Source organism: Morus notabilis, unplaced genomic scaffold (genome assembly GCF_000414095.1).
Source record: "Morus notabilis unplaced genomic scaffold, ASM41409v2 Scaffold48, whole genome shotgun sequence".
NCBI classification, from domain to species: Eukaryota; Viridiplantae; Streptophyta; class Magnoliopsida; order Rosales; family Moraceae; genus Morus; species Morus notabilis.
The window spans coordinates 173597-184364 of NW_010367947.1; the positions used below are offsets into that span (position 1 = coordinate 173597).

Below are 10768 nucleotides of genomic sequence, written 5' to 3' on the forward strand. Positions count from 1 at the left end.
CTTGCTGCAATGGTGGGCACAAATAAAAAATTTATTAAAAAGTGTTTAATAATGACTTAAACTAATCATTTACCCACGTTAGCATCTTTTTATATTCCTAATAATATGTTACGTAGGGGCTGAACCATCCAGCCGGCTGGATGGAATCAGCCACAGAACCACAGATTTACGACTCACAAACGGAAGAGTTTCACAAGCGGCCATCTTGAATCTTCACGTTATATACCGCCCCTCGATTGACAGTGACCCCACTCTCTCTCCCTTCACACACACACACACACACACAATATATATATATATATATATATATATCTATACACACACACACGTATATATATCTACCATATATATTATATGTAGCAGACTTTACAGGAAGCGAAATATAGCTTGAAAAAAGAGCCTTTCTGGTTCGTTCTTCAGATTCTATTGGGCGACCAAGAAAAAAGGTAACACCTTTTCCTTTGAGATTCTGAAAATTCTGAGTGAATATGCAGCGGAGTTCTTTTTCTTTTTCCTCATCTTTTTCTTTTTCGGTTACTGTTTGTTTTCCGAGAAAAGAGATCAAAGACAGACAGATTTTTCCGATGATCACGTTGCAGTTCTGATTTTGACTAGGAATGAATGAATGAATCTCTCCGCTTGCTTAGTCAAATTGTCTAGATTTTCGGATTCTGTTTCTTTCATTAGTTATAATACTTTACAGATACGAATTAAGATACGACAACACTTCTTTCTTAGTCTCTTTCTTTTCCTCTATTTTCTCGCCAACCAAACGGAAACATTACACATATATACAGTATGCTAAAGTCCTAAATAATGTTTCTTTTTTTCCTTCCATATACGGTATTTCGACAATTTTTATTTATTAGCATAATTAACTCATGTCCACATGTAAAATTTTCTTTATAATGCCATGATTATTGTAAACAAGGTCCATCAATATAGGAAGCAAAAACAAGCAGATATATCACTTTCCAAAAATTAAAAATAAAAATAATAAAAATAATAAAATAAAAAAAAAAACAGATTTTTTCAAGAGCCTAATTTTTCATTTTGAATTTATTTTTCCTTTTCAGAAACCCTTCATTTGGGGCGAGCTTTTTCCTTTTCTTTCTTTTTTTTTTTTCCTTCATTGTGGGGTTTTGAGTTTGTTCGCAGACGGCTGGTATTGAGAAGGAAAGAAGAAGAAGAAGATGAACAACTCGGCCTCTGATCACAGTTTTTACATTGAGAGCGAAGAAGAAGATGATGAAAAGGAGTTTCCCAAAGGAGAAGATAATGGAAATGAATCGGATTCTTCGGATTATTCGGTCGAAAATCAGCAGCAGAACAAGCCCAGTTCTTACAATACCTCGTGGCCTCAAAGTTACAGGTATTTTTCACTCTTTCTATAACCTCTGTCTTTCTGTTTTTTTTTTTTTTTTTTTTAATGTTGAGGATTCATATGTTATAATCCAACTTTAGTGATAAATCAAATTCAAAACTTTGGATTAGTTTTAATTTTTACAGTCAAATATGCCAATATTTTCTCCTTTTTATTTTTTATAGAAACAGATTTAATGGGGGCTAGGGGATTGACAGATTTGATATTGGGACCAAAAAAAAAAAGAAGCCGCTTGAATCGACTGAGAGTGGTTTTACAACCGGATTCCTTACACGGCGATCAGTCTCTTTCATTACACCAACTTTTAAAAGAAAATTGTGATGATAATTGATAAGCACCACTAACACTAATTCACAATTTTACAAGCAAACGGGGCACATTTTCTTTCTTTCTTTTTTGGAGCTGCAATTTTGTTTTTTAGTTGCAAGCATGCATGACACAATGGCCTCGTTCGCTTTGTAGATTCGAGGTTTTAATTCGAGTTGAGATGTGATATTTTTTTATAGTTTTTAACTGTAATAAAAAAATTAAATGTGACAATTTCTGAGAATTTTTAATTGTAAAAATCTAAAATAAAAAACCTAAATCGATGAAATGAATAAGACCTATATCTCCTTTTTCATTAACCATTAATTAGTGTGGACCCCGTGACGGCCAAAAATGAAAAGAGAACTATCACGAACATTCTTAACAAACTCTTAAAAGCGCATTGATTTAAATTCAATGACTAGGTAGATCTCAAAATTTGCACATAAGATGGATTCGTTTGGTACTATTGGGTGTTAATTTTCATGATAATTGGTCATGTCTCCTAATCTGGACCTACAAATGGAATCTCCTGATAATTAATCTGTGGTCATTATAATTTTTGATTAGTCAAACATAAACATAAAAAATGTTCTTCTCTATTATTGCGATGAAGTACTTCTTTTGTGATTTTTCCTGTTGATTTGTTTCTCAATAATTCTTTTCCCCCTTTTTTTTCAGGCAATCCATTGATCTTTATAGTAGTGTGCCATCTCCAAGCATTGGGTTTCTGGGCACTCCTACATTGTCCAGATTAGGCAGCTCATTTCTTTCCTCATCACTAACAAGAAGGTACACTCCCGAGTCCTTACCGGTCGACGCGAGGCCCTTTTTAGTACCAGTAGATGACGAGCAGCCGCCGCAGCAGAGACGTAGCTCTCACACTCTCCTTCCTCCAATTCCTCCATCGCGGAGATCTTCTATTCTAAGGAAGGATGAGAAGGCATCTAGAGTGTCACATGAACACCCCATTTCACGCCAGAGCTCGAATGCACAAGCCGTGTTAAATGGTAAGTGTTTATTTTGTTTCATTTTTCCAAATCTAAATCCTCCTTAAAGACAAGTAAATCAATGCTAACAATAAAATTGAGAATGTTCTTTCTAATCATGCAAGATCACATAGATTAGTGCTATATACGAATATTGGTAGTTATCATTTAGTCTTTAAATAATTGCATATTCACACGTTAATTATGAGACTAACAAATTATTACGCAAGGACCGGCATGATCGATGTTAAACTAGTACAAAACAAAAATGTCATTTCACATGACATTCAAATTGTGGTTTCTTGAACATGCCTCATAATCGTCCAGCTAGAACCATTACTTGTACAAGCTGTCAAAATATTGGTAGGACCCTGTACTTTTGGACCAAGTAAGGACTTGTATTATCCTTGCCATATCATATCGACGTGTAGGCTATCTATTCTACTATAGGGATTTCTTCTTAGGATTGCTGGAATGGCTGAGCTTCACTCGCTTTAGCTTCAGCCTTAGGGACCACTTTTTCTTCCGAAGTTTATGGATTCAGAATCATGATTCATTATTTTAATTTTTAAAATTTAAATTTTTTATGAGAAAAAAACACTATAAAGAATCAAGAATCATGATTCAGAACTAAAAAACGAACCCTTAAAATAAACATCCCATTATTTTTTTCATCTGTTGGCCCCTCCTTATTGATAAGTTGAAATAATTTTATACCAGTTTGCTGCTTTCAAATCCCCCACACGGCTGAAAGATAGAACTTGAAGCTCTCTTCAATAAGAGTCTAGCATGTTCGGTATTAGTTTATACGTTTAGGTTTTAGGTAGTAGAAAAAGAGAAGCAAAGTTATGGTTTTTTAATCAGTGTGTGGATTACATATTTAAAAAAATGTCTCATGTTAAAAAGATGATATTTTAAAAGGAGCTTCTCTGATAGGATCAGAAAAAATAAACTACCTGTAATTTTTTATTCTCAACCGTTATATTTATATTAAAAACTGTCTATTTTACATAATTTTGAATCTAATGTGTTTTGACCTGATCTAATGATCAAAAACTGACACTACTGAAAAGACTGTACTACTACAAAAACTCCCTATTTAAAATTCTCATAAGCACTGAAAAGTTTATGGAAGCTTATTAAAATTTTAGTATAAGTTTCAAAATCTTTAAAGAGTTCTTTTTAAAAGTTACAGGAAGCCCTGATATTAAAAGTTACTTGTTTTTTTTTTTTTTTTTTTTAAATTTATCCAAAAACTTAGAAGAAGTAGCTTTTTGACTTAATAAGTCAAAAGTAACTTCAAATAGACTAATAATCGTCCAAAAAAATTTATGAGTTTCTTACAAAACGTATATTGGTTGGGCAATATTGTATATAGAAGCCTCCAAAGGTTTCTAGATTTGTTTATTATTTGATTTCGAGTATAGATCTTTTGCTGAGATTGGAGGGATAACGTTAGATTTCTTTATTGTTATCATTTTTCCTTTTGTCTATACATTATCGACATCAACCTTATTTACGGGCGTCCAAACAAACTTGCCTTATATTTGACATCAATCATGATGTAGTTTCTGAGGCTCCTAGCCCCTTATTGCACATGGCGCACATGAAACGATCAAGTCAGCAAACAATTATGCATGTATCTCCAGTAAGAAGCTGTTTTTGCGTCTTACATACATACATATATGTATGTATGTATGTATATATATATAAGAATATCCGGGGTGGATATTCTTTTTGACTTTCATGTACTGAAAAAGGAGATAATTAGGTATCGTTCATTTTACCGATTCGAGTTTATAATTTTAGTTTTGTTACAGTAAAAAACTCTAAAAAATAATCACATTTAACTTTTTTACTACAATAAAAAAACTCTCACATAAAGTCATAGATCAATTCAAATTAGCAAATTAAACTGGCCCTAAAAAACTTCCTGTATGTTTTATCAAGACATGTATTTCACTTTATTTCTTAAAAATGCTATACTTTATCTCCTCTGTATTTGACGAATCATATTACAAGGTTTTTAGCATGATTGTGGGGAAGGTTTTCAATACCATTAAATATAGGAGATATGTGCATTATTTATTTATTTAAAAAAAATATATGGTGTGTTCTTTTCACAACTCAAATTTTTTCATGTGATAAAAAATATTATAGTAAAAAAGTTAAATTTTAATTTTTGTAAGAGAAAATATTGTAGTAAAAAAGTTTGAGTTGTGAAAAAAAATAAAGCCGTATATTCAAATGTCAAAACTCAATCAGTATGTGTTTTGTCATATAATAGGGTCAACACACTGTTAAATATATGATTCATCCACAAAGAAAAGGGTAAAGAAATGGGTTATTTTAACTTCTTTCCTTCTATTAGAGGAAAGAAAAGACTAATGCTAGGACTCGTTTGAATTTGATTTTACTTTAGCTATTGTAATGGACAAAGTGAAGTAAAAAGTCTAGCTTCCAAATTACGATATATATTTTAAAATAGCCTGATTAATATTAGGTTAAACTTCTAAAAGGAAATATGGTACCATAATAGATCTTCGTAAGTTCGAACTTCTATCATTGTCTTTTTCTTTTAATTTGTCATGTACTTGATCGTAATACCCTTTTGCATTTTCCTTTCTTTTTTTTTTTTTTTTTTTTTTTTTTTTTTTTTTTAGATTTTCCCTGGTTTGAATTTGCACTATATACACCTAAAGGGAAAGTGTAAAAAAAAGTTACCTCCTAAACATTTGGATGGAGATCCATCTAATGTAACATGTAGAATTGAAAAAAAATAACATGACTATTAATGAACATAACATCGATACTGGAGAGGCGTAACACAGACAATATTACGAGTAATGGGTGTAATGTGACGTCCAACATCAATATTACATTGACGGTCATGTTACGTGCTTTACTTCCACATGTTATATGCATAAAAATAGACTAATTGACCAAATCAAATGTGCAGGCATAAACGTGCTATGTGGAGTTGGAATCCTTTCAACCCCATATGCAGCCAAAGAAGGAGGGTGGGCTGGGCTCAGCATTCTGTTCCTATTTTCAGTGCTTTCTTTCTACACTGGAATGCTTTTGCGTTACTGTCTAGATAGCAAACCGGGCCTTGAGACTTACCCTGACATTGGCTTTGCTGCTTTTGGTAATCCCGGTCGAATTGCCATCTCGGTCAGTAGTTTTCTCAATGCCTATTGTGAATTCTCTACTTACTCTTCTCCACACTCAAAACTTGACTTCTGTCGTTTTTTTGCTTTTTTTTTTATTTTTTTTTAATTTATTTTTTCTATTCTGATGCAGATCATACTCTACGTGGAATTATATGTAAGTACCAACTTGCTTGTCTTGCTTACTTCCTTGCTATTTTTTTGAAAAATGCCTGAAGGTACTAATGGTCTCCAACAACGTAATTAATAAAATATAACTCCATTTATATGGTCTATTATATTATGAGACTCGTATCGTTGTCCCTAACATTATTCATTTTTATCAGAACATCAGATAATGGAATCCTACACGTGGTGGTTCGGTCCTTTTTATTTTAAGATTGTTCACTAATTAAAAACTTTTTCAAAATAATTTATTTATGCTGGGTTAAAAAAGCAATAATGCTAATAAAATAAGGCTTTTGGCGCTTGGTGGCCCCTTGAAACTTTTAATTGTGGAAAATAATGAACTTAATTTAATTAAATGTTGCATATATTGATGGAATAATAATGTTGAAACTATTACATGTATAACCTACTTGTATAGGGCGACGGTGAATTATGAGTGGGGACAGAAAGACAGTAAGGTAGATTCTAGTGGGGGCCACCTCCAAATTCCTGGGTCCCTTGTCGGATCTATGACCCTGTGCTGTACACTCCTCCTTTATCTGTCTTTTGGATCTTATTAGGCCCAGTTCACTAGGGATAGGACAAGAGAGTGTCCTGTAACTTTATATTTTTTAAATTTGATATGATTTTAACGTAATTACAGTGTCTTACCATTAAGATACTTTTTTTTTTAATCCTCTATCCGGGAATTCTTCAATCATAATATTCAATAGAGAAATGCGAGGGTTGCACTTTTTTGTTATATTTTTTATATTTATTATTTGATATATATATTTTATTATTTTATTTTTTGTTTATATAATAATATATTATATTAATAGAGTTCACGTGTCAATTAATAAATGACGAAAAAAAGTAACATAAATAATTACGTTAACATTTCTCATATTCAATATATGTTTAGGAAAAAAATTGAAAAAAAGGAGAAGTTAATTGTAATTTTTTCTTTATGATATTGCTAGCCTGTTTCAACTTGTCCGAATACCAGTGCTATATAGGTGATCCAAAATCTTTTCTTTTGCTACTTATCTGAGCCATCACATTACTTATCCTCGACGTTTAACATGGTTTAACCAAAAACGTTTTACATCGTGACGTATTAATGCCTTTTTGCCAGTGGATCGCCCAAACTCAAAAACTGACGAAATCAACATAAACATCTGTATCAGCTGAAAATAGAGTCGATAAAATAGTTGATTTCGTGCCTAATTATTTTCCAATTGCATGTTGAAAAATTTATCCTGATCTTGTAGGGTTGTTGCATTGAGTACATAATTCTGGAGAGTGACAACTTGTCTTCACTATTTCCAAATGCGCACCTAAGTCTTGGCGGGTTTTATATGAACCCGAAAGTTCTCTTCGCGGTGTTGACCACCCTCGCTGTTCTTCCCACTGTTTGGCTCCGGGACCTCACTGTTCTTAGCTATATCTCTGGTAAGTCTCAGTTGTTAACACAAATGGCTCGTTTAGTTCGCTGATTCAAGTTTTTAATTCGAGTTGAGATGTGACTTTATGTGAAAAATTTTTACTGTAACAAAAAAATTAGATGTTATTGTTTCTGAAAGCTTTTTGTTATAGCAGAAATTTAAATTCTAAACTCGAATCAGTAAAATGAACGGGACTAAAATTAATCTATGTCTATCCTACAATAAATACAAATATAACAATACACTTTATCTTGATGTACCAAACAAAGCCTGAAAGATTTGTGCTCTTCTTTTGCTTAGCTGGTGGAGTTATTGCATCAATCTTGGTGGTAATCTGCCTGTTTTGGGTTGGTTTGGTGGACGGGGTCGGTTTCGAGAGGTCAGGGACAACGCTGAACCTTGGAACACTTCCTGTCGCAATCGGTCTCTATGGATATTGCTACTCGGGCCACGCAGTTTTTCCGAACATTTACACTTCAATGGCAAATCCAAGCCAATACCCTGCAGTCCTCTTAGCTTGGTAAATATAAAACTCCGTTCATTTTATCGATTCGAGTTTAAAATTTGAGTTTTACAGTAGTAAAATGCTCTCAGAAACAGTCACATCTAACATTTTTACTACAGTAAAAAGCTCTCACATAAAGTCACATTTCAACTCGATTTAAAAATTCGAATCAGGGAACTAAACGGGCCGAAAACATGCTCAGTTTTTGTTAACTTTTAGGATAATTTTCTTTCAATTTTTAGCAGAAAAAGTAGGCTTGTGTTAAATCAATGCACGTTTCTGATGATGGTTTTGGTGCTAAAACTTGTAGTTTTGCCATATGCACTTTGATGTATGCTGGAGTTGCTGTTATGGGATACACAATGTTTGGAGAATCGACACAATCACAATTTACTCTCAACATGCCTCAGGATTTGGTCGCCACCAAGATTGCCTTGTGGACTACGGTATGTACGTCAGTACATGCTTCTTAACGTGAATCCTTTTAACTTTTTCAAATGTGTCAACGACACCCCCTAAACTTGAAAAAGTTGGCAATACTAGTCCTTCCGTTCTCTTTCCGTCTAAAAAAATGAACGGAAAACCTCACGTGTTCGATGTTATTTTTTAGACAAAAAACAAATGGAATGACCGATATTGTCACATTTATTTATTTTTTGGGCTAAAAATAGTCACATTTATCGAGTTTAGGAGATGCAGTTAGCATATAAACTTCTGTGGTTTGTCTTTTATTTTTCTGGCCCATTTGAAGCCTAACACTTTTTTTTTTTTTTTTTTTTTTGCAGGTAGTAAACCCCTTTACCAAATATCCTTTTTCTCACAAAATCATACAGATGAAGAATTTTATCTAATCCTGATTAGTGAAATGCAAATGTTTTGAGTCACTAAAGAAAGGAAAAAAACAAGAAAAATAAATTAATTGAAAAGCAAAAGATGTGTTTCCTTAATAAGAATCACATATGCATTGACCATAATGCCAGTGGCAATGAGTCTGGAGGAGTTGATTCCATCAAGCCATCTCAAGTCTCATGTATTTGCTATTCTCATTAGAACTGGACTTGTGCTCTCTACCCTTGGTTTGGCTCTTACTATCCCCTTCTTTGGTATGTCTCTTTCATTCTTCATTGATTTGTTCTCTTCTTTGATTTTCTTTTTATTTATTTTTATTTATTTTTTGTCTCTCAAGCAATTGTGTAGACTACAGGAACAAGAGGATTTTTTTAAAGTACGAAAATTTTTTTTTTTTTTAATCATTGTCACGTCAATAATACCACAAATAATTATCATAATTACTATAATAGCACATAGAAAAAAAAATCTGTAATCACCAACAATTATCATGACATGTCGTAATTAAATATAATTACCAAATAATCTGATGTGTCAATGACAAAAAAAAAATCAAAATTAACACCATCAATTTCTTTTTGGGGGGGAAGAACAGTGAATCCTTGTTTGGCCATTTTATAAAAGAGCCTACAAGATTATTAAATGCTTTTAAAATTCTGCTCCCTGTATTGTGTCGATAACACATTTCTGATTCTACCAATCTCGTTACAGGTCTTGTGATGTCATTGATTGGATCTCTGCTCACAATGCTTGTAGTAAGTTCTCATCTGCCACTCATTTAGTTCATATCTTTTAAGTAGTAAAAATTGCCTTGCATTTTGGTTCTTAGTCTACGGAGAACATTATAAGAATAACCATTATTTTTCATCATTTTATTAATTTATGTTCATATTTTGACAGAATATGAAACATATTTTAATAGAATGCGTAAAATAAGAATAATCTGATAGAGTATGAAATACATCCTACCAAAATATTAATGACATTAATAGTAAATTTTAAAATTAATGACAGAAATATAAAATAAAATTTCCCTAATTTACATGATAGTCACAAAACTTTGCACTACAAAATTTTATAAATTATTTATCACAACATGTCAAACGACATATAAATTTTGTCTCATTGCTAACAACTAATTCTGTTGCAGACCTTGATACTTCCTTGTGCTTGTTTCCTGAGCATTTTAAGAGGAAGAATAACCCGTTTTCAGGTTGGTATTTAATGTTTATTACATAGTTAATTAGTATCAAATTATAATTGAATTGTTTTGGTGTAAATATTTTTATTTATTTATATATTTATATATTGCCTTTTACAGGGAGCACTTTGCATTATAATTATCACAGTAGGAGTTATATCATCGGCTTTTGGGACATATTCGGCCCTGTCCAAAATTATAGAGAATTTGATGAGTTGAAGAGTTTTCGAGACATTTCTGAAACTTTTGAGAGACAACATTATGGAGTCTAGTAGATTCTTCAAATTATATTTGTGGTTTTCCTTTTTTTATTATTATTATTTTTTGTTGTTTTGTTAACAATATCCAATTTTGATCTTATGCCCCACCTTTCCCGCCTTGTAATCCCGTAATTTATTATTATTATTTTTTGACTTATTCATGTTTGTTACCAATAAAAACTATATGGTAAGTTTGGTGATTATTTCTTGTTTCCTTTTCCTTTGTCAAAAACACTTGAAACTAGAAAATCAAGTTGCGAAAGCGCAATGGTCATAAACTCTTTGTTATGGAGTGGCCAGCGTACGTCTTAAATATTGCCTTTCTCACAAACAAAAATGAATGTCATGACTTTACCGTTCGATTCGTTAATTTAAGTTTTTAATTCAAGTTTAATATATAATGTTGTGTGAGAATTTTTTACTGTAGCAAAAAAATTAAATGTGACTGTTTTTTAGAGCTTTTTACTGTAGCAAAACTCGAATTTTAAATTCGAATCAGCGAAAAAAAT

The 10768-nt window shown here is 32.2% G+C and overlaps 1 protein-coding gene across 1 annotated transcript; it reads left to right on the forward strand.

Annotated features, from left to right (window-relative positions):
* The first annotated feature begins 340 nt into the window (after positions 1-340).
* On the forward strand, positions 341-10331 carry LOC21396219 (amino acid transporter AVT1C). Its single transcript, XM_010113905.2, has 13 exons — positions 341-446; positions 1159-1372; positions 2372-2700; positions 5639-5853; positions 5983-6006; positions 7271-7451; positions 7745-7964; positions 8260-8395; positions 8735-8754; positions 8907-9052; positions 9510-9553; positions 9949-10011; positions 10120-10331. Exons 2-13 carry the CDS (start codon positions 1194-1196, stop codon positions 10216-10218), a joined length of 1656 nt encoding a protein of 551 aa, XP_010112207.2. The 5' UTR covers positions 341-446; positions 1159-1193; the 3' UTR covers positions 10219-10331.
* Positions 10332-10768: the final 437 nt, after the last annotated feature.

Coding starts and splice junctions, on each gene's coding strand:
- LOC21396219 (XM_010113905.2), top strand. CDS start 1,194: ATGAACAACTCGGCCTCTGATCACAGTTTTTACATTGAGAGCGAAGAA. Junction 1,373..2,371: donor TCGTGGCCTCAAAGTTACAG/GTATTTTTCACT, acceptor CTTTTTTTTCAG/GCAATCCATTGATCTTTATA. Junction 9,554..9,948: donor CTCTGCTCACAATGCTTGTA/GTAAGTTCTCAT, acceptor ATTCTGTTGCAG/ACCTTGATACTTCCTTGTGC.